This window comes from Vipera ursinii (assembly GCF_947247035.1).
Source record: "Vipera ursinii genome assembly, chromosome: 1".
Classification (NCBI taxonomy): Eukaryota; Metazoa; Chordata; class Lepidosauria; order Squamata; family Viperidae; genus Vipera; species Vipera ursinii.
Window position 1 is genome coordinate 68,528,484 of NC_139512.1, and position 23,060 is coordinate 68,551,543.

Consider the following 23,060-nt stretch of genomic DNA (forward strand, 5'->3'; position numbering starts at 1 on the left):
AACACCAAGGAAAATATTTTGAACTTGTAAATCACATCTCTATTAAATGCAATGGAGAAGTCATTTTAAACATATGTAAGATGTTCTACTTCTTTAAGAAATGGGCTTACAGCAACTCACCATGGCCAACTCGCCACGGCCACCTCGACGGGGGGTGTGTGTAACTTGCCATGGGACAAGAGTTACAGTAATATCGAAGAAATAGTGGGTTAGAATTATTAAAGAAAGGATGCCAAAGGAGGGACCAAATCAAATGAGAATGACAAAAATTAAAATATTTTAAAAATTATTTTAAATAATTAAATTGATCTGTTGAATAATCCTGCAGTGAGTTGTCCTGTGGAGAGTTGGCCATGTCAAGTGGTCTGGCAGTGAGTTGGCCCTGGCGAGTTTGCCGCAACGGGTTGTCCCATTCCGTTAAGAAATGCCTGAAATCACACTCTCAGCACATAGTGCATCTCTCTCTCTCTCTCTCTCCCTCTTGGGCACCAGATCACAAATTCTATTACCTTTCTTTCTTCAACATCTCTCTTTCTTCCTGAAGACTTCCTGTAATAGAAGTTAAGTTCATCCCCTGAGAATTAGTAAGGTTCTCAGAACTTGCTCCCGACTGAACTTGAGAACTGCCAACAGGTGTAGAAGTGAAACACATTTTGGGCTTGGACAGAGTTCTCTCAGTACTCACAGGAGTCGGATTGATTCTTCTTGATGGTTTGGTTTTGCTAAAGCCAAAGAGAAAATCTGTTCAAGAGACAGTAAACCTTTCAATATTTAAGAAAAAAGAAGATACCTGATGGTTCAAGCCAAGGTTCTAATAATACAATATTCTTTCCCAGTGACTAATAAGCTTTTGAGGAATATGTGAATAGGATATTTTTATTTATTTTTATTTTTATTTTAATTCCATTTATATCCCGCCCTTCTCCGAAGACTCAGGGCGGCTTACAAGCTTAGCAGTAGCCTTCATTCTATGTATATCCCTGCTTATTGGGGCTTTCACACACCCCAAGCGGCATTATTACAAAGTCAGCTTAATTGCCCCCAACAATCTGAGTCCTCATTTTACCTACCTGGGAAGGATGGAAGGCTGAGTCAACCTTGAGCCTGGTGAGACTCGAACCTGCACTAATTGCAGGCAGCTGGTGTTACTTAAGGAGGCATTAGCCCACTGCTCCACCAAGGCTCTTAAGAAAACTAAACACATACACCCCGCCCAAAGGCTTTTTTTTACTATGGGTACAATAGTATTTTTTTTCTTTTTCTTTTTCTCCATTCTGAAGAAACTGAAACTAATATATATGTATATATATATATATATATATATATATATATATATATATATATATATATATATATATATGTATATATATGTATATATATGTATATATATGTATATATATGTATATATATATATATATATATATATATATATATATATATATATATATATATTGCTTCTGATACTGGAAATAGAATATATTCTTAATAAATATGTTTGCTACGTATTATAGTTGCAATTTTTTTTGTTCTGTGAAGAACAAATACAGATCTGTGAAGAAATACTTTTTATCTATGCCAAATCTATCATAATGCAACTTTATTGGTTACATAGGATTCTTGTATTTTGTAGATGGTGAAAAATGTTGGTTTCAGTATTCCCTTTTTCAATAGCATGCATTATTTTCTCTACTTTAATTGCATTCTTCCTTACTCATCTTTTTTCTACAATACAAAACTCCAAGAACAGTAAGATTTCATAATAGATATTGCTGTAGTCCCTTGAAAGTTTCCTTTTTCATCCAAATAATCCAAATCTACGATATTCTGTAGCCATCTACTGGCAACTTGCAAAATACTCAATATTTAATATATTTATTTATTCAATAAATTAATGCATTACCTTCCAAAAACTCAAGCTAGTGTAGTCAGCACTTTTCCCTTCAATATTTTTTCCATGACAAGCCCAAGAGTCTGCAAGCCCGAAGTAATTCATAGAACTTCCATTGTGGAGGGTTAATTTTAATCTAGATCTTCTTTATCGTGGTCCAATACCCTAAACTCTATACCAGTGTTTCTCAACCTTGGGAACTTCAAGATGGTAGATTCCAACTCCCAAAAATCCACAGTCAGCCAGCTTGCTGAGGAATTCTGGGAACTGAGGTCCGCACATCTTAAAATTCCCAAGATTGAGAAACATTGTTCTATATTATTCTATCAAATATGTATAGGTAAAGGTAAAAGGTTCCCCCGCACATGCGTGCTAGTCGTTTCCAACTCTAGGGGCTGGTGCTCATCTCCGTTTCAAAGCCGAAGAGCCAGCGCTTGTCCGAGGACGTCTCCGTGGTCATGTGGCCGGCATGACTAGACGCCAAAGGCACACGGAACACTGTTACCTTCCCACCGTAGTGGTCCCTATTTTTCTACTTGCATTTTTATGTGCCTTTGAACTGCTAGGTTGGCAGAAGCCGGGACGAGTAACAGGCGCTCACTCTGTTACACGGCACTCGGGATTTGCCCCACCAAACTGCCAACCATCTGGTCGACAACCTCAGCGTCCTAACCCACTAAGCCACCACGTCCCTATCAAATATGTATACGTATCAAGAAATAATTTTGTTAACTGAATAGATTTTATATAAAAGGATATAATATTCCATGTAATATCATAGAAATCTGATCAATATTTTCGCTTTAGCTGTTAAATTGAGCATCTATTAAACACAGTCACCTGAAGCAAAGCAAAGTTCTAGAGAAGGAAAAGGCCATTTAAAATCTTAGCATTTGTAAGGACACTGAAGCCAAATAACCAACATAAGTCTGGAAGTGAGAAAAGGTGTTTGGATAGGACAGGGATAGGCAACCTCGGCTCTTTTATGACCCATGGACTTCAACTCCCAGAATTCCTGAGTCAGCATAGCTGGCTCAGTTGAAGTCCATGAGTCATAAAAGAGCCGAAGTTGCCTACCCCTGGGATAGAAGAAAGGTACTGCTAATCAGATGTGTTTATACCGCTTTATCTTTGCAAGTCTATGAAATGAGTTTAACAGGCTCTGGCCATTTTTAGCTATATTACTTTCATTCCATGTTTGGACATATAAAGAAAAGCTGTGAAATTAAGCTTCTTTATATGCTTTCTGCATAAGAGCCCTCATTCCCCATGGAGGTAGGGAAAAGAAGGAATATCTGTCTTTGTAGGAGCTACTAAGGCCAGTAATTACATTATTATAAATGCCTATGGAAAGAAAAATCAGAGCTTTTACACGTGCAAAATTGCAAAGAAATTTTAATCACTGCTCGTCTGGGGCAAAAAACTTTCCGTACTAATAGCCATTCTGCTTGCCAAAGACAGCAGCTCCTTCCAGGTAAGGTGCAATATGTTAAGCAACAAAGGCTTTTTGTTGGCAGCTGAACACCATTGTATAAGAGTAAGATAAGTTAATTGGCTAAGTATTCTAGCCCTATAACTAGGAAACCTGAAAATTGACCTCTGCATTTCTCAGGCTCTGTATTGCTTAATCTAGCATTGCCTAGTGTTTGCAGTGTTGTATGTGACCCTTCAACAGTTACTTGAGTTTGCATTATTTGCACAATTTTAGATCACATTTACACAAAATTGGTGTAAATGTGTAAAGACACTGATTTCCTTTTCTAGAAAGTACAGTCATTGGTGAAAATTCTGAGAGATGGTCCACCCAGATCATGGAAAGTTAATTTATGAATTTAACAGAGCTTATCAAAGATTCTGCAGCATGCAGCAGAGTAAAGCATCACATAAATAATAATAAAAAAGAAATCTCCCAACATGAACACCAGAGAACAACTGGCTAAGGTCAATAATCTTGACAGCTTCAGAAAATGTTAAGAGAAAGAGGAGTTGCATGACTTGTGGGAATACAGAATTCCAGAGCATGGAGTTTGCAACTTTAAAGACCTGCTGTCTGCTCCACATCCCCAACAGGCCCTCCAGACATCTTTTACCAGATGGACATAGATTCAATCCTAGAAAAGTGGTGGAAGATGTAACGTAGTGCTGTGCCATAATGGGCCTTGTAAGTCAGAACCAGTTTTTGAAAGCTACTAATAACCACTGCAGTTTATCATTGGTGTAAGCTCTGCCATAGGGTTGACACGCAAGCCAGAGTAGCCATTGTGTTCTGCAGGAGCTACAGTTCTTGACAAAGATAGCCCATGTAATGTGTTACTGTAATCAAACCAAATAGTGATCAGGGCAGGGGTGTTACTTTCACCAAGCATCCTGATCCAGTTAGAATAGTAACTAGTGCATCAGCTGAAGATGGGCAAGAGGCATTGGTCATGACCTCCAGATATTATTTAAGAAATAGCCGTGAATCCAATAGGACAGCTGGATCATGAACTGGATCATGAGTATGATTCCATTCCAGAAAAACTATAAGCCTGTTCCTGAGTGTTTGCTGACATACAGCAATTCATTTTGGAGGGATTTTAATCTAAACTTACTTTTGACAGATTCCATCCCATACTCAATCTGACGTGGCTACAGGTAGTCCTCAATTTATAACCACAATTGAGCCCAAAATTTCCGTTGCTAAGCAAGTGAGTTTTGCCCTATATTTTGCCACAGTTTTTAAGCAAATCACTGAAATTGCTAAGTGAATCATATGGTCATTAAGCGAATCTGGGTTCCCTCATTGACTTAGCTGGTAGGAAGCTGGTTGGGAAGATTACAAATGGTGATCACATGACCCCGGGACAGGGCATCTGTCATAAATGCAGGCCAGTTGGGAGCGCCCAAATTTTGATCACATGACCATGGGTATGCTGCAATGACTGCAAGTGTGAAAACAATCATGTCACTTTTTCCAGTGCCATTACAACTTCAGAAAGTCATTAAATGACTAGTTGTAAGTCAAGGACTACCTGTACATATATATTTGAGCGGCATTTGAGTATTCATATAGACATTAAATAACATAGAGGAGAATCCTGAATCCTGCAGTGCATCACATTAGAGAAAACTTTGCTTCAAGTCCTGCAAAGTTATCTTGCCATCCCAGAAACAGGCCATTTCCTTTTCATCAGAATTACCAAGGAGATTTGAGAACTGAGACTTACTTTATTTTTCCAGCAGCACTCATGGGTGGGAATTCCTCCAAGTCATGTAAGTTAAGCTGGTCAGATGGTGAACAAGTGGAGACAAGATTGATTTCACTCAGTTTCTTCTGTCTCAATGAAGAACTTTCACTTTTTACCTCATCATTCATGTTTCTTCCTAGGTCGTGTCCCATTGGCCGACTAGAACCGCTTGTACAATTGCTCCCTTTTCTTCTGCTTCTCCTTACAGGGGCAGCAACAAGAAAACTCCCCAAGTTTGTTTTCTGAGCAGATCGTCTCTCACTGCGAGAAAAAATAGGGCTTGAACCCACACTTGGGCTAGTGCTGAGATCCACATTTAAGAGATCATTACTGGAATTCAGTTCACTTGACCCATTAACGGCTGAAGATCCGTGCAATTCTGAAGCAGAAATACTGGAATTTGGAGACTGCAAGCCAGTAGGAACTATATCAAAGAAAAGTTGTCCTCGACAGCTACTGTTGTGGGACTTTTTCTCAGATCCTGTCCGTTGGTTCCTATAGCTATTAGAATTTCTCAAGATCTTGGAGTTTGGAGTTTTAGCAGGAGTAGCTGGTCCATGGGTCAATATCTCACTAGTCTGTTCCCTGATGTAGTTCAGCAAAAAAGGAACAAAGTCTTTTTGAAGCAAATTAAGGACAACTAGTTTGGGGTGAATTGGAGGGTCCTGTACAAACAAATCATAATAAACATCAACTGATTTATTTTAATCTGAATTATTCTTCAGACAAGCGTGACACTATGTAATTTTTTACAAGAATGAGCTCAGTTATGAATTTGTTATAAGCATACAAAGCAAAATGAAACAATTTCAAAACCGAATCCCTCAGGTAATTTAAAACCAGAAATCAGATATTTAGCATATCATTTATTAAATGATAATCTCATCTCATGTTGTTTGCCAAATTAGCAGAGGGCCACATATATATGTATATTGTTCTATCAACATACATTTTTTAAAATTTTGGCATTCAATTGCCAATTTGGAAAAGCATCATCTCATATATGCTCAGATATTTATTTAAAATAAATAAGGTAAACAATGCCTCAAAGTTCTTTGAAGAGTTTCATCTGTTGGACATTTTGTTTACCACAGTGACTTCCACCAGCAGTTTTTCTCCTTTTGATAAGTGTGAGAATCAAGACTTTGTTTTCTTCCTTCACTATTACAGCAAAATTGTTTTCTACTCTAAAGAAGTAGAGATGTGTGGAACTCAGCAAAACAATAATAAGGTATTTATCTCAATTTATATCAGATTTTTCTTCAGAAGATTGCAGGTAGATGATATTACTAACTGTCTGAGATGGATTTGATTCCAATGTGTAAAAATGCCATAGAAAAGCTTCACCAGAAGCTTGTTTTGGCTGTTTCTATCAGTATTATTAAATCTTCTATAATCAGAATACTCATTTCCTTTGCAAATGCATCTCTATTTTTTCTGGAGAATTTAGGTTTCATATATGAACATGTTTAATTTTCATTACATTTTCATTAAACTAGCCAGAATGAAAACTAAGCATTAGGTTCTGACCTGGATACTAGTTTCTTGCTCTTTTAATTCACCCCATAAATATAAATCTTAGCTACAGATGTTCTCTTGTTACAGAGGAAATAGGAATAATGATTTGGTTAAAAAGTTCTGGTTATTTCCTCCCATGGTCAATCATTGGTAATTTTAGCCATTTCCATCTGCAGGAGGGGCTAAGCAGGGGCAGACAGACAGTCATATACTTGCTCATTACAAGTATGAAGAATTCCAACTTAATACTTTGTGACCCATATATTTAATCCAGAATCTGCCTGTTTAAACAGAAGGGCTCCTTATATCCACAAAACACTTCTAAATCAGGGGTCTGAACCCCCAGTCTGGGGTCTGGTACTGGCTGCTGCATATTGGGAATCGGGCCACACAAGCAGCGGGCTAGAGACAAGCACCCAAAGCTGCATTTGCGCAAGCGGCGTGTGTGCAAAGCCATCTCCCCGCCACCAGCGCAGGTCCACAAAGCCGGAAAGGTTGGAGACCACTGTTCTAAACTGTGAAGAAACTGGTACAATGGAAGTGGTTGTAATGTTAGTCAATTCCTCTCAAAATGTACTTTCCCATGTATTTCTTTAATATCCTGTAGAAAGATGGTTAGTCCTAACAGAGTAGAAGTCCTAGTTCTGGGAATGACAGAGGGGGAAAAAAAATCAATGACATTTACCCTTATTCCTTTTTACTGACATCCGTACTCAGAGCAGAATTACATTCAGAAATACTCTCCCCCTAAAGGGGGCAAAAACTGGATAAAACCGCCATGAATCAATTTTCTAGCAGAACTCATTGATGACAGTGTAGGAATTACTGAGCAACATCTTGTGCAGTGCTAAAATTCCTTATTTGCAGGCTTTCTTCTTCCCAAGAGTCTAATTAAATGCTTCCAGCAGAAACGTTGTCTTCTAACAGCAACATTTTTTTTCAGAAAGTGCTCTAGATTATTTCTATTTATTTAGAAAACTTATTACTACATTTAGTAGGATTTTCTTATTATGCATGCTAGGAAGTAGGACTTCAACTTCAAAGTATTACTATTGTTGTTGTAAACTAAAATTTATCCATACATATATCAAGGAAACCCAAAATTTCTGAACCCTGGGTTTACATTTAATGAAAGTTTCAGGAAAAAATTTATTACGTTAGGAAAAATTACGTTTAGGAAAAATTAAGTGTCATGCTCTCTCAAAAGCCTAGGAAGCTAGAAACTGCAGGACTATACAGTAGTGGTCAAAATTGTGGAAACATTTTGGGAAAAGTGTACAGTAGAAACGCCATTCTTAGAATGGAAAGGAATGTATGGCAATTAAAGCCATTCAATATTTTAAAAGAAGAAAGAATAGTGCGGACTTGGTTTCAGTATGGTCAGTTACAAGCTAGATGGAAGGAGGATCAGAAAGTTGGTATTTCGACAACCGATGAAAATTTGGTCAAACAAATAAGAGATCGAAGTCCAGCGCATATAAGGAGGATATATAATGCACTGATAGAAATAGATTCAGAAACGGAACTTGTTAAACGATTGCGTGATAAAATAGGCCCAGAATTTTCAGGAGCCCATAGCGATGGATATCTGGGAAAAGATATGGGTCAGAAATGTGAAATTTACACAGGCACAAAATTTAAGAGAGAATTTTTAAAAGATGTTTTATAGATGGCATTTAGATCCAAAAAAAATTAGCATGTATGTATCTGAATTATCAGCCTAAATGTTGGAGGTGTGGTTGTGATGATGCAACCTATTATCATATATGGTGGACTTGTAAAAAAGTTAAAGCTTTTTGGATTAAAATTTGGTGGAATATGCAGAAGATATTTAACAAAAAGATAAGGTTTTCTCCACAGTTATTTCTGTTGGGTATTATTACAGATTGTACTGTTATAGATATTAAATTGATGTTAAGTTTAATTACAGCAGCAAGACTCTTGGTAGCGCAATATTGGAAGAAAGAGGAACTGCCTACTATAGAAGAGTGGACTTTAAAAGTTTCAAACCTGGCGGAAATGGCAAAGATTTCAGCATATTTGAAAGAACACTCGCAACAGAGATATATTTTGGAATGGAGAAGATGGATCGATTATATTCAGAATAAATATGGGACTAGAAGGTTTCATTTAGTATATGAATAAGTATTAGTATTATATGATGTATTATTTTAGTTATTATTATTTAGTTATTTAGTTATGTTAAGGGGAGTTAAAGTGCGATAGAATCTAAAGTGTCTTTTTTTAGTTGGTTAGCATATTTTAGCTTAAGTTGGTTAAAGTTTATACCCTGTATTCAGCTCTGGGAAGTCGGGGGGGGGGGGGAGGGGAAGGGTGGGAAAGTGGGGGGGGAGGGAGTTTATGTTTTTAAAAATGTATTTTAAAACTTTTCAATAAAAAAAAACTGAATCCTACTGTGATCTGATTGGCTCATTGCCAAAACAAAATGGCACCTGATTGGCTCTCTAAACACTCATGCTCATTGGCTACAATCAGATGAAGGAAAGCTACCTGATATCAACCTAAGCAAGTTGTGCTTCCTTTTTCTGGTTATTTGGCTATAACGTTTCATAGAATACAGTACAGATAATTGAACAAACTATGTTGCATTACATTCTTGATTAAATTATCTTTCAATTGATATATAATTTTATGGTACTGCTCCAAAAAAAAGTGGTGTTATTAGCCATCAAACCTCAAAAATACACTTTTCCCAAAAGGTTTCCACAATTTTGGCCACTACTGTAATTTCCTTTGGAAATGACAACATGATTATATAAGAATATATGCAATAGTAGTGTAGAAATGTTTCTCACCATGGACCAAGAGCCTTAGCTTTTGGCTTTGAACAGCATTAAGATAAAGTCTAAAAAAGTTCTCAGACTACTAAAGTCTTCTAAGAACAATCTGTTTTGCATTTCAAGTAATGACAATTATATTTTATATACTGAATTATATTCAAATCAGTTTGTGCATTATTAAACATTATAGCAAATTATGATGGATTTCCAACCAACATTCCTTCTTCCCTACTTTCCTACCAGAGTTCACTAATTTGGATTTTTTAAAAAAATCATCTAGTCATATTTAAAATGCAGCTCTGGTTTAAGGGTGTGAAAAGACTGAGCATCCACCTGACAGACTGGAAAATATCAGGGAAGTGAGGGGTTCTGCCATTAAAGTCACCATCTCTCCTTTATACAGGCAAAATACAGTGATGCTCTGCCTATACCTGTGGTTTCATTCCTTATCAGAAGAGAAGTTAGAACCTCTGGCATCCATTGCTGCAAATAAATATTGTGCTAGAGGGTTAGAGTTTTCCTTTGCAACATGCAAGCTTCCTATTTGTTTCTTAAACATTTGTTTAAGTTGGAGCAAAGAGTCTTTTGAGCATAGAAAAATGATGTCCAGTCTATTTTGCGCATCTGAGTTTGCCCTAGTGCCTTTTATTTCTACTTCACATTTTTATTGTTAATTTTAACAATAGCTTTAATAATTAAAATTAAACAATTAATTGACACTTCTCTAGCATCTCTACATCAGCAAATGGCATTAAAAATCTTATTAGTTCCCATGCACCACCCAAAATACAAAGGCACTGAAGATAAAGACAGTCTTTTGAATGATGCTAAGAATGTTTTAATCAGCAATGCACAACTTAATTACTGTAATCACAAGAGAACAATTTTCAAATACCCTATACAATAACCAGTATAATAAAATTTGTTCAAACAGCTGCTTATAAAGCCAGCATAATTACTTTCCAATTACTGGGAGTTGCTGAACATTGATTTATTCACTGGCAATAGGAAACACTTTTGTGCTGTAATATTGCTTTAAACTGACCAAACAAGACACATACATTGCATGTGTGTGTAGAGACCAAATACTCATGTCCAACATTAATTTTCAAGAGTGAACTTGTACAGAGATGACTTCTTTATGCTTAGTTCAGGAATTCTACAGTTCTTCAAATTACAAATTTTCATACCTAAGGAGAATTATGTTTGTGGGCCCTATGACATTTCCTGATGATTTAAATAGCATATTAAAATTAGTCCCTTGATCAGTAAATCCTAGATTATATTTCAGACTGGCTTTTGCCCAGCTACACTGATGTGACTGCTTCTGACATTTGACATATAAGCCGTTGTTATCCTTTATTTGTTTTGTTTGCTGCAGGTGCCAAAAGTAACTTGATTGGCTTTGGATACAATGTTACTCGACTCGGCACAGGAAAACACAATGCCATTGCTTTCTCCCTTTCTGGTTTAACCCGAGATCACGAACGAGGACGTTTTCATTTGCCACCGCACGGGCAAAACTTCTTTGTAAAGAACTCATTCCCGCACGCGCAAAAAAAGACAGCAGACAGATAGGAATACGGTTTTCATGAAATCTGCAACTCTGGGAGAATTTGCACGGGAATAGGTTTCCTCTGACTTTCGCAATCTTATTTCAGGGGAAATGTACCACCCCCACCCCCACCCCCGAGGAGCGGATCTCCAGTGGTTGCAAAAGACACTGACCCTCGGCCAAGTTTGACCTGCAAGCACGTGCAGGTCAGTGAAATGGGGGGAAAGGAGCGCATGGGATCTCGGGGGGGGGGTCAGGATTACGCGGTCCCCCCACCAAGAGAAGACTGGATTCGCACACATAATATAGAGCAGCGTTTCCCAACCTTAGGAACTTGAAGATGCGTGGACTTCAACTCCCAGAATTCCCCAGCCAGCTATGCTGGCTGGGGAATTCTGGGAGTTGAAGTCCACGCATCTTCAAGTTCCTAAGGTTGGGAAACGCTGATATAGAGGCCCGAAGGCGTCCTGCTCCGTACCCTCCAGGGCCGCGCAGCAGCAGCAGCAGCACCTACAGGCAGCGCGCGGTGGAGATTCCTGCTTTCCCGCCTCCTTTTCAGGGCTTTTCAGGAGAAACTTCGCCGCCCTGCCAAACTTCCCGCCCCACGGGAGGAGGACCGACTGGGGGGGGGGGGCTAACTTCAAAGAAGCGTCGCTCTCGCCAAGCGGGCTGCGCGTTTTACCTCTTGGGCGCAGCTCCGGCTTGACTTCAGCCACCGCACCACCGCGCCGGCCGCCACCTCGTCCCGCAAGAGCAGCTCCAAAACAGCCGCCGCCATCCCCACCGCCTAGAGAGGCGCCGCTTCCCGCAGCCCTTCGGGCGAGGCGCGCGACCCGCCTCGCGCCAACCTGACAATCAGCGAGAGAGAGAGAGAGAGAGAGAGAGAGAGAGGGGGGGGGGGAGGGGGAGCGCGCGCGGAGAGAAAGGGCGGGTTCTGGCTTCCTTTCTAACTCCGGGTTACAGCTCAGCACGTGAGGAGCGCGCGGGGGAAGAGACGGATGGGACGCCGGACGCCTAGGGTTGAGAGGGCGCCGCTCTCCCCTCCCCCCCCTCCCTCCTCTCCGGGAAGGCGGGATCAAAACTCTCAGGGGAGCCAAAAAAAAAAAAAAGAAAAAGAGCGCGCGCTCCTGGAGCTGAAAGGCACGACGGGGCGTGGCCAGCACCTCCGGCTCCGGGGGGGGGGAAAAAAGGGGAGGGGAATGAAAGGCACGGACGAGTGGAGAAGGAGTCGAAGCCGTTTCCCGGCAAAGATCCCCATTGGGAGGCGCCGAGACTTCGGAGTTGGGGATTGGTGGAGCGCAAGAGCGGGGCGGGCTCGAAGGAGGGCCGCGGCAGCGGTGTCGCCTCACCACCCCCACCACCATCCCCGTCCCATGTCAACAAGCGGGGCGCCTGCGCCGGGGGTTTGCGCGTCTTTTCCTCTCATGCGCGGTATTTGCTTGCCGAGCCAGGCCCGGGGTTTGGCCTAGAGCCCCTGGCGCGGCGGCGACGGCGGCGGCACAATAAAGGCGGGCGGCCTTCCCCATCGCGGACTCTCGGGAGCAGCCCCGCTGGCGGTTTAGGATGGCGGAAGACTCGCCCAAGCGGCGCAAGGCCAATTTCAACGAAGCGGAGACGGAGGTGCTGATCGAGCAGGTGTTGAAACACGAGCAGGTGTTGTTCGCGGCCGGACCGGGCCGGGCTTCCCCGGGTCAGAAGCGCAAAGTCTGGGAGCTCATCCGGCATAAGGTCAACCCGGTGGCCGCTTGCCCTCGCGAGGTGGAGGACCTGAAAAAGCGCTGGCGGGACCTGAAGCGCCGCGATCGGAGCAAACTCTGCCGCGTCACCCACGGCGCCGGCGGGCTCGCTCCCCACCCCGCCTCGTTCGGCCTCCTGATGGGCAACGAGGACGCCTCGCCGCCCGACCAGCTCCGATCCTACCCTTCGGGGCTGCCCGTCCCCAACGAGGCTGTGCCCATCGTCGGAGGGATCGACACCCTGGATCTGCCCAGAGCCTCCTCCGGGACCGATGTGGGTGAGTTGCAAAGGGAGCTGGACCCCGCAGCCTTTCCCTGCCCGGCGGGGCTGCGTTTCCCCCGCCTGGCTGTCCCCTTCCCCGTTGATTCGGGGCTGGCTTTTCGGATGCTTTTTTTTTGGTCGTGGAGCGGAACCGTGAAGCGCTCTTCTTGGCCATCCCTTTGGGCGTTGGGCAAGCTCGGCGCGGTTTCTGATTTTCTTATGCCCAAAAGAAAAGCTGCTGGATGCCGTTTGGATAATATAAGAACTAACTCAGCGTTTCCCAACCTTAGGAACTTGAAGATGCGTGGACTTCAACTCCCAGAATTCCCCAGCCAGCTATGCTGGCTGGGGAATTCTGGGAGTTGAAGTCCACGCATCTTCAAGTTCCTAAGGTTGGGAAACGCTGAACTAACTTACTACCCATCGCTGCCGCAGTTGCTGTTACGTTGAATTTTATGCGGGCTAAAGTTCCGTGCGGGGTCACGACATCTTGGAAATGGGTCCTCGGAACCGCTTCCAGGCCGCTGCTAGAAATACTCCTTAAACCACAGGTCTGCAACCCGCGGCTCCGGAGCCGCATGCGGCTTCTTCAGCCGTCTCCTGCGGCTCCCAGTCCTCTGCCATGGGCAGTCCAAAAAAAAGAAGTGGGACTAAAAAAGTTCAACCAATCAATTCAAATATGCAGGGTAAAGTAACACCAGCTGCCTGCAATTAGTGCAGGTTCGAGTCCCACCAGGCTCAAGGTTGACTCAGCCTTCCATCCTTCCGAGGTAGGTAAAATGAGGACCCAGATTGTTGGGGTCAATTAAGCTGACGTTGTAATAATGCCGCTTGGAGTGTGTGTGAAAGCCCTAATAAGCAGGCATATACATAGAATGAAGGCTACTGCTAAGCTTGTAAGCCGCCCTGAGTCTTCGGAGAAGGGCGGGATATAAATGGAATTTAAATAAATAAATAAATATCTCACCTTGGCTCCACTCTTCAGTCAAACCCTGTTCTGTACATGCACGGATGTACGCGCGTGTGCACAGATTTTTTCCGGCTCCCAGTTTTTGCTTTTGTGAGGGAACCGGTTCCGAGTGGCTCTTTCACTGTTTCAGGTTGCTGACCCCTCCCTTAAACAGATATGAACGTTAGGAGTATCAGAACGAGAGAGAGGAGAAAAAAAAGAGCCTTGTGCCAAATTCAATTAGATTGATGGGAGTTCATTCCAAAGTAATAAGACTTTCCCGTGCAATACCTGGAGATGAAACAGCATGGAAAGATCTGGGTGTTTTGTTTTGTGGTTTTTTTTTAACCTGCTGGGCTCTCTCAAATGAATTAGAAAATAATAGAAAGCAAAGATGGGGCAGCTTAAATTCCTCCCTTACTGTAGCAGAAATATTATTTTTGGTAAATGTGGAAACTTTAGATGATGGAATTCAAACCATGATTTGGGCTTAAATTTTGAAAATAACCCAGTGGACAGATGCAGAACAAGGTGCATAGCCTAAGTGTAAGAATATTAGGAACGGAAAGGTTCCTGCTTGCTTATGCTTAGAATTCATAGTTTCAAAGACAATTGCCAATATCCTTTCCCTTCTTTCAGGAAATATTGTTAGGTTGGAGAGACAGAGTCCAGGATGTCTTGGTATGATTTTAGATGATTTGCAGTAGATAAACTAACGATTTTTGACTCCCCATTTTTTAAGACTAGTAACAAGACACTACACATCTCTCCCACTCCAAGAAAATTATATCACTGAAATGTATAGGAGTTGAAATTAATTCAGAACAGATATTTTTAGAGAAGCATAATGAGTATCATTCAACTAAATCAAACTTTTAGTTTGAGTTTCTTTAGTTTGTAAGAGTGTTTCTTCTGCACTAGGCTCCACTTCTGATTTTAATTTTAAAAAAATCTGCAGTCTGAAATCTTTTCTTACACTGAACATCAATTGTGCAGGTAGTCCTCGAGTTAAGACCACAATTGAGCCCAAAATTTCCACTGCTAAGCAAGACAGTTGTTAAATGAGTTTTGCCCCATTTTATGGCCTTTCTTGCCACAGTTGTTAAGTGAATCACTGCAGTTGTTAGTAACATGATTGTTAAGAGAATCTGGCTTCCTCGTTGACTTTCCTTGTCAGAAGGTTGCAAGATGTGTTCACGTGACCCTGGGACACTGCAACCATCATAATAAATACATGCCAGTTGCCAAGCAGTCATAAGTCACTTTTTCTCAGTGCTGTTGTAACTTTGAACAATCACTAAACAAATGGTTGTAAGTTGAGGACTGCCTGTATTGATCTGGAATATCTAAGGATATGTTAGTCCATGTTGCAGACTATGTTCCCCCATGTATGCGGCTTCATATTTCAAATTAGAAATGGTGGCGGTAGTGCCCCCAGAAAAGATAACATCTTTGCTCTACTTTTCTATGTACTGCTTATGGGCTAGTAATAACCCTGCAAGATTTAATCAATGGGGCAATCGGTGAGAGATGATGAATGAGATATATTGTAATCTGAATTATTCTGCAGAGAATAAAATTTGGTTGCATGCACCATATTCGGTTTTGTTCTGCAATAGTGCTGTGTTTTCCCCAGCACCTAATAGATGCATTCATACATAATATGGCACAGCTATAATAAGTGGTTTATAGAAGCATACTACATCAAAATTCGCATTCTGGCTTAGTGCAGCATCTTTTTGCATAATCATTGATTTTTTAAAAAAACCAAAACAATGCCCTCCAGTCAGTGTTGAGTTCTGGTAATGGCCTGGACAAGTCCTTGAAGTTTTCTTGGCAGGATTTCAGAAATGGTTTGCCATTGCCTCCCAGGGCTGAGAGAGATTGTTACTGGCCAATCACCCAGCTGGCTTTGTACCTAAGGCAGGACTTGAACTTGCAGTTGCCTGGTTTCTAGCCTGACTTTAATTCTATACCACTTTGCAGCTTTGAAGTCCAAACCATCATACAGGTAATACCTGAGTTCACTTAACGCTCGTTCGAAGTTACGCGATAAGCGCCCGTTTGTGTTTACAAGAAAATACCAAAATTGCAAATGTTGCAGGACCACAGCAGTTGTTCACCCTTATGAACGACTGCAGAGGCTCTGCAGCATTCACTCTATTCCCCCCCCCCGTTCCCCACAACTGCTTCCCCCTCCCTTCCTGCCATGCCAGACTCACCTTGAGCATATCTGTCTTCTCTCTGCTGCTGTTTCTTTGCCTTTGGGGGAGAGAAGAGTCAACAAAAGCTCCTGGATGCCGTAGCATCGCATGAGTTCAGGCACCCATCCTCTTTAGCAGAGAATGGGTACCTGAACTCTCACAAGATCCTGGATCCTGGAAACTTTCATTTTCGGCACAAACTCTGTGTCTGTCTCTCCTGCTCTCCCCCAACTCCTTTCCGCCACCATTGGAAACACTTTTAATCCAAACAGAGACCTTGGGGAGATGGGAGCTCCTTCTGTGTGCAAATGCAACACTTGAAAATGCAGCGATTCGAAGAAGCTCCCCATCTCCCCAAGGTCTCCGTTTGGACAAAAGGTGTTTGAGCGCCTATGGGACCCTTGGAAATGCAGAGATTTGCTGCGTTTTCAAGAATTGCATTTGCACACAGAAGGAGCTCCCCATCTCCACAAGGTCACTTTTCAGATAAAAAGTATTTGAGCGGCAGCCGCTTGAATTTCTCTGCTCCATCCGAGTGGAAGGAAATGGAGGTGCAGAGCAGGATTGCTCTCAATAAGGCAGGCGCATGCGAGCTAGCAGCGCACCCGCATCTTCTTGAAAGCAGTCCTGCTCCACACCTCCGGTTTCTTCCTTTTGGATGGAGCGGAGAAATTCAAGCCGCTGCCACTGCTTGAGTTGGGAGGACAACAAGGAGGAAAGCGGTCAGGATTTGGGCTACTGGCCGGTCAGGCAAGTAGTAGGTCAAGCAGCCTGGGTTGCTGGCTGCAGAGGGGAGATCGTGGTCGCTCAGGTGGCTGCCACCGCCACCAGCAGCTTGGACACAGGTGCAAGGGGACTCGCCCCATGATGCCTCCCCGCTCAGTTGAAGGCTTCGTTCCTGCCCTCAAACTAAGGCTGGTGCACACGAGCGAGCAGCGCACCCGGTCCACGGACGGCATTGCTTCCTGTACCCTTCCGACTCCGATTCCACGCTTTGCTCTATAGGCAAGCAAACAAAACAAACACTCCCCCCCCAGAATGGAATTTTCCAGGGGCCATGTTCTCTTTTGAACTTGCATGATATTACAGCACCCAGGAGCTTCCATTGTCGACGGGAAAAGCATTTCCAAGCCGACTCTCCCTCAAAAGGAAAGAAACTGCAGCAGAGAGGATTTTTGCAAGGTAAGTGAGTCTGGCACGGCAGGAAGCATCAGGTATCTTAGTGGGTCGGGGGGGGGCCTTGGGGGCCTGTTCCAACACTAGGCCCTCCATGGCCTTCCCCACCCTGAGATACCTCATAGCACTTAACGAGCCATGCGTCTTAACGAGCAGGGAGTGATCTCGTTTGAGGTACGAGATTCACTCCCACAATTTTTTGAGTTACAAATAGAATGGGCAGGCTCCATTACTTTCGTAACTCCAGGACTGCCTGTATCAGTTTTTAAATGTAATTACCTTTTAAAAATAAAATTAATTTAATTAAATATTTGCATTTTAAGACATGAAAAAAATCTTTTCAATAAGGAAGAAATTCTTCATCTTGTGTACATAAACAAAAACCATAAACAAGGTCTTTATGCATTTTAATATATAAACACATTGGAATGCTCTTCTCATAACATTGTTTCATTTCCTGGAAGAGATGAAAATACAGTAAACAACACAACTAAATATTTTGTATAATACAATATATTTACTTTTGTTTTCCCCCTGTACTCTTGTCAGTTAAATTGCGTTGTGTTTTAAAAAGTGTTTGATTATTCAATTTACAGTGGTAAGTAAGGATATCCAGTGAAAACTACATCATTTCAGAATGATTGTAGTCACTTTTTATTTGTTGGTCATACCCAGGCTTAATAGTCAAGAATTCCATTCATAAAAGAGATTAACTTTTTATGCCTTTACCTTTCAGGTTTTACAGATGATCCTGGCCCATCCCAACAACCGTGTGTAGAGAAAATAAATCTAAAAGAAGAAATAGTGGTGAAAGTAGTAGAACCAGAAGAAAGCTCAGAAGATATGGCAGTTGTTCCTCCTAGCCAGGAGCAGCTCCCTTTTTGGGGGATACCAAACGGAGGCCCCTGTGGAAAAGTAAAAGCCAAAACGAAAACTCAACCCCAGACAGACTCTAATGAAATTATAGAAGAAGATCTCTTACAGATCCAACAGAATCAGCTGCATATCATTCAGTCTGGGTTTGATAGCATCAATCATAACCTTCGGCTGCTACACCAAGGAATGCAAGATCTCAACAACAGCGTCAGCGTCATGGCACATACGTTAGTGGCTATAAAAAATGTCTATGTGAAAAACAATGCCGGCCCAACTACCTTTGCTACCGTCACTACTCAGACCACTGCAGGATACCTGAGTCCTGGCTCCCCTTTAGTTGAGGACAGAGTTAGAGTCCCAGTGGCTGGGAGTAGCAGCAGAAGCAGCAGCTGCAGCTCCAGCTCAATGTCACAAGAACCAGGCCCTTCAGAATTTCCTCGGCCTCCACACAGACCTATTAAGAAAGAACATTCAAATGGCTGCTACTATTTCTGTTTTGCAGATGTGTAAGACTTGAATATAATGTAAAGCAACTGTGACATCTGAATAGCTGTTCCGTACCCTGCTCCAGCACTGCATCATGGCTAACAGATTTCTCTGGCTATTCCTTTCTGATAATGCTAAATGTATGAGATCTCCAGCACCCCCATTTGCAGAAAGCCTGTATCATAAGAGGAACAACACTAGCTACAAATTGATTCAACTGACTGAGGGGCAATATAGCAATATTTACTATTAAATAAAGGGATTCTTTAGAGCTCAGTTCTAGACATGTTTACTCAGAAATAGGTCCTGCTGTACCTTGTCGGGTTAACTTCCAAGTAAGAATGAATAAGATTTACCTGTCTGATATCTCATACATTGACTTGCTTAGAGGGAATAAACCCTGACATCTTGATATGTTGAGTTTAAAACGAAGAATGAAGAGATAACAGCTTTATTTTTTCTGGTATAAACATGTCATATAAGACATCTTATTGTAACAATCCAAATTGTGAATTGGTTAAAAAAAACAAGCTTATTTTAAGTGCTGCATAGTATCTCTCCTATAAGATATAATATGGATCTTACCTGTTCTAGCACTGGGAACAAATTGAAGCACTAAACCACCAGCAAAGTGCTTGCTAGTTTTTCCTGATTATTCCTCCATTATTGCTCATGCCTCACTGTTCAGAATACAATTTCCCCATCAAAACACTTTGCACAAAATATACAGTAATGGGAAGATTGCCTTTTGTTGTATAATAAAAGGAAATTTGTCCAAAAAAGGGAAAAAAAGAGTATTCTTGAGACTTATTTTCTAGGGACCTTTGTGCTTGTATTCTGATGTGCTGAAGACTGGGTAAAAAAGCAGTATATTTATTATAAAAGTCTTTATAGAGGTCTTTGCACAAAACACTTCTTTCAGTGTGGATCTATTGAGAGAACTCCATAAAGGTATAGAAGAGGTTAAATCTCAAGTTGTATGATAAGCATTTCCAAGGCACTGTAGGGTAGCCTGCCTTATAGATACCAATAAGCTGGATGCCTGTTGCCAGATTCACAGAACTGCACGAGAATTTAGAAACGAATTAAGAAATTTCAGCATTAAGGCACTTAGGACGCTGAGCTTGTTGATCAGAAGGTCGGCAGTTTGGCGGGTCAAATCCCGAGTGCCGCGTAACAGAGTGAGCGCCTGTTACTGGTCCCAGCTTCTGCCAACCTAGCAGTTCGAAAGCACGTAAAAATGCAAGTAGAAAAATAGGGACCACTCCAGTGGGAAGGTAACAGCGTTCCGTGCGCCTTTGGCGTGTAGTCAAACATGACCACGGAGACGTCCTCGGACAAGCGCTGGCTCTTTGGCTTCGAAACGGAGATGAGCACCGGCCCCTAGAGTCGGAAACGACTAGCACGCATGTGCGGGGGAACCTTTACCTTTACCTTCTAGAGCTGTTAATATAGATTAAATACTGTGAAGAATCACACTGGGATAAACATGTATCTTCAACTACTGTTGCTTGTTATAAAATATTTCAATTGTGTAAAAGGTTACCACTCTTCTAGGCAGCATCTGGTGGTTTAGTTACATTCTCTTTTCCATCTCAGTGTCCTGTTATACGTTTAGGCATCTTTTAGCAGGTAAGAGTTTTAATGCATTAGTCTCGTATAGACATGCCTCATTGCAAATTGCTTCACATTAAAACCATTGGATCTTTAACTGGATAATACAATCACCTTTTAAAACTTCTTTTTAATCAATCAGACAATTTCCTTGAAGTATAAGGAATTTTTACAGGACATGTATACATAGTTCTCAGGTTTGGATACAGATAACACAATAGCATTGTGCTATTTTATCTTCGTTGTAATCACAAGTCAAATCAGACTTTGAACAATTCGGGAAAATAGATTATAAATCTTCCCAAGTATTCAAGTTGGGCCAATCATTTTCTCTCAACCCTTGGAAGGAGGCAATAGCAAACTAATTGTGAAAAATTTTGCCAAGAAAACTTCAGAGCTTTGAACAGATTCTGAGAATTTGACAAAATTGAACGAAAGGGGAAAAAAAACATTACAATTGTTCTTTTGTGAAAGATTAGTGCTGTAATAACATCTGAGAATTCAGATGGAATAATTCAGAACCAATTAACAAGAAAAATTAGTTGTCCACTATAACTACTTATTAAAGGCAGAAAATATATTTACATAGGTTGATTTCTAAAGGTCTAACACTTTTTGGGCCAGCCTAAAATACACAGCAAATTTTGTGTTAATTTTCACATAATCATTTGATACATGCTGAATCAGCTTGAATCTATTCATTCATATTGGCACTGGATTCTTAAGATTCTATTTCAATAAGAAAAGCTGTGGTTCAGGTAGCATTCTGAGGTAAGTATTCCCATTAATTAAGCTATCTTTGGTTTGGGTACAGCAGTTGAGACAGAAATGAAGGCAAATTATTATTGGATGCTTTAAAATCCTCAGATAATATTTGCCTCAAAATACTGTATTACTTAAACCTCTGCTATGATTCCTTTCTCCTTCAAATGCAATTTTTCAGTTATTCTGAAGCAGCATACAGACAGTACCAGTTTAAATCTTCAAGATGGAATTGATTCTATATGGATATTTGTAGAAAAGTGCTTTGCTTTAATGCGACAGGTATAATAAACAAGAAAATATTCCAAATACTTTATCAGAAGAAATGTGCCACAAATAACGACTTCTGGCCTGTAACCCTGCCTTCCTGTGAATTTTTCTTGTCCTACCCTATATACTATATACACTATATACTAGTGTCAGAGGTAAAGACGTCTGCCCTTGGGTCTTGACTGAAATCATTCAGATTTGAAGCATAAATTAGGGTTGCAGTGTAGTGTATCCCACCTTCTGAAAGAATTATGACCACCAGACACAAACCATTAATCATGAACATTCAAGAAATTTAACCCTAATAAATTATCAGCATATAAGTGTGATAACAAATCTTTTCTATTTGTAGAACTGAATTTCTTTATATATTCTGGCCTATTCTTTTGTTCCTATCTTATGCCACCATAAAATAATGTTTTGGGGAGTTAGTTTCTGCCACATGTTGCCATTTCTGGCCTGAGATCTACAATACTGTATGTTTATTTACAAGATTAGTTTATCTAAAACATAGTAGAATGTTGCTCATAATGGAAGATGAGGCATTTAAAACTTTCCTTCAAGACTGTTGCCAAGTTAAATATGGAAACGGAGTTGGCGTTTTGCTCTCATACAAGGCTCACTTTCTGTATATCACTGTAATAAGTAGTTGTTCTAGACTGAATGGTTCAATACAGGTAAGCCAGTAATTCAAAGATTGCAAAAAGAGTGTGACCTTTCCTGAATTAACAATAGGTCATGATGACCTACTGATATATGCAGTTGTTTTGTCAAATGGGTTTAACTTGTTACTATTACCTTGGTCCTTTTTATTTTTTCACTTTCATGGATAGATTATACAGTATAATGTGAGAAATGTGTGAATAATGCTAAAATAATGATAAAACAGGAACAGCAGTAGGCGTGAGCTTAAATGGACTCCAGAAGATGGTAGAGGACAGGAAGGCCTGGAGGAACGTTGTCCATAGGGTCCCGATGGGTCGGACACAACTTCGCAGCTAACAACAACAAGGAACAGTTTTACAGCAGAAATCTGATATATTTCACATCAAGACAAACACTCTGATAATGCTTAGGAACCTTATGCATAACTACTCAAATGTCCAAAATAATAGTACATTACACGGAAATATACTTATTTGTTTCTAAAATAGTAAATACCAATTAATTCAGTGGTGGGATTCAAATATGTGAACAACCGGTTCCCTGTGTGGATGCCGCTTCCAGAAGTCCATTCTGGGCCTGGGGAACAAAAAATAGCTACTGGTTCTGCCCAACTGGTACGAACCAGCTGAATCCCACCACTGAATTAATTGCATATTTATATATCTAAATACTTTTGATTCTGATTTTGATTCCCTAGGTTTAAAATGCTTAATGTTTAAAAAACGAATCTAATACTAATACCTGTTTTATATTTATGGGCATTCTAAAACATTTTAAAAAGCAAAATACAGGTAGTACTTGATTTACAACAGCTCATCTAGTGACCGTTTGAAGTTATAACGGCACTGGAAAAAGTGACTTAGGACCGTTTTTCACACTTATAACTCCAGGTTCACATGATCAAAATTCAGATGCTTGGCAACTGACTCATATTTATGATAGTTGCAGTGTGCCGTGATCATGTGATCTTTTTATCTTCTGATAAAGGAAGTCAATGGGGAAGCCAGATTCCCTTTAACAACCATATTACTAACTTAACAATTGCAATGATTCACAACAACTGTGGCAAG

At 41.0% G+C, this 23,060-nt stretch overlaps 2 protein-coding genes across 2 annotated transcripts in view; one reads left to right on the plus strand and one right to left on the minus strand.

Annotated features, from left to right (window-relative positions):
- CDAN1 (codanin 1) overlaps positions 1 to 11,832 on the minus strand; it is a 37,532-nt gene extending 25,700 nt beyond the window's left edge. The window contains exons 1-3 of the mRNA XM_083374110.1: positions 11,672 to 11,832; positions 5,095 to 5,780; positions 510 to 722 (exon numbers count right to left, since the gene is read on the minus strand). Of these exons, the coding sequence (XP_083230236.1) occupies positions 510 to 722; positions 5,095 to 5,780; positions 11,672 to 11,767 (995 nt within the window). The 5' untranslated portion in view covers positions 11,768 to 11,832. The remainder of the gene's footprint in view (positions 1 to 509; positions 723 to 5,094; positions 5,781 to 11,671) is intronic.
- Positions 11,833 to 11,885: 53 nt separating this feature from the next.
- On the plus strand, positions 11,886 to 19,427 carry LOC310633163 (uncharacterized protein). Its single transcript, XM_083350842.1, has 2 exons — positions 11,886 to 13,003; positions 18,053 to 19,427. Exons 1-2 carry the CDS (start codon positions 12,553 to 12,555, stop codon positions 18,700 to 18,702), a joined length of 1,101 nt encoding a protein of 366 aa, XP_083206968.1. The 5' UTR covers positions 11,886 to 12,552; the 3' UTR covers positions 18,703 to 19,427.
- The last annotated feature ends 3,633 nt before the right edge of the window (positions 19,428 to 23,060 follow it).

Coding starts and splice junctions, on each gene's coding strand:
- LOC310633163 (XM_083350842.1), top strand. CDS start 12,553: ATGGCGGAAGACTCGCCCAAGCGGCGCAAGGCCAATTTCAACGAAGCG. Junction 13,004..18,052: donor CTCCTCCGGGACCGATGTGG/GTGAGTTGCAAA, acceptor TTTACCTTTCAG/GTTTTACAGATGATCCTGGC.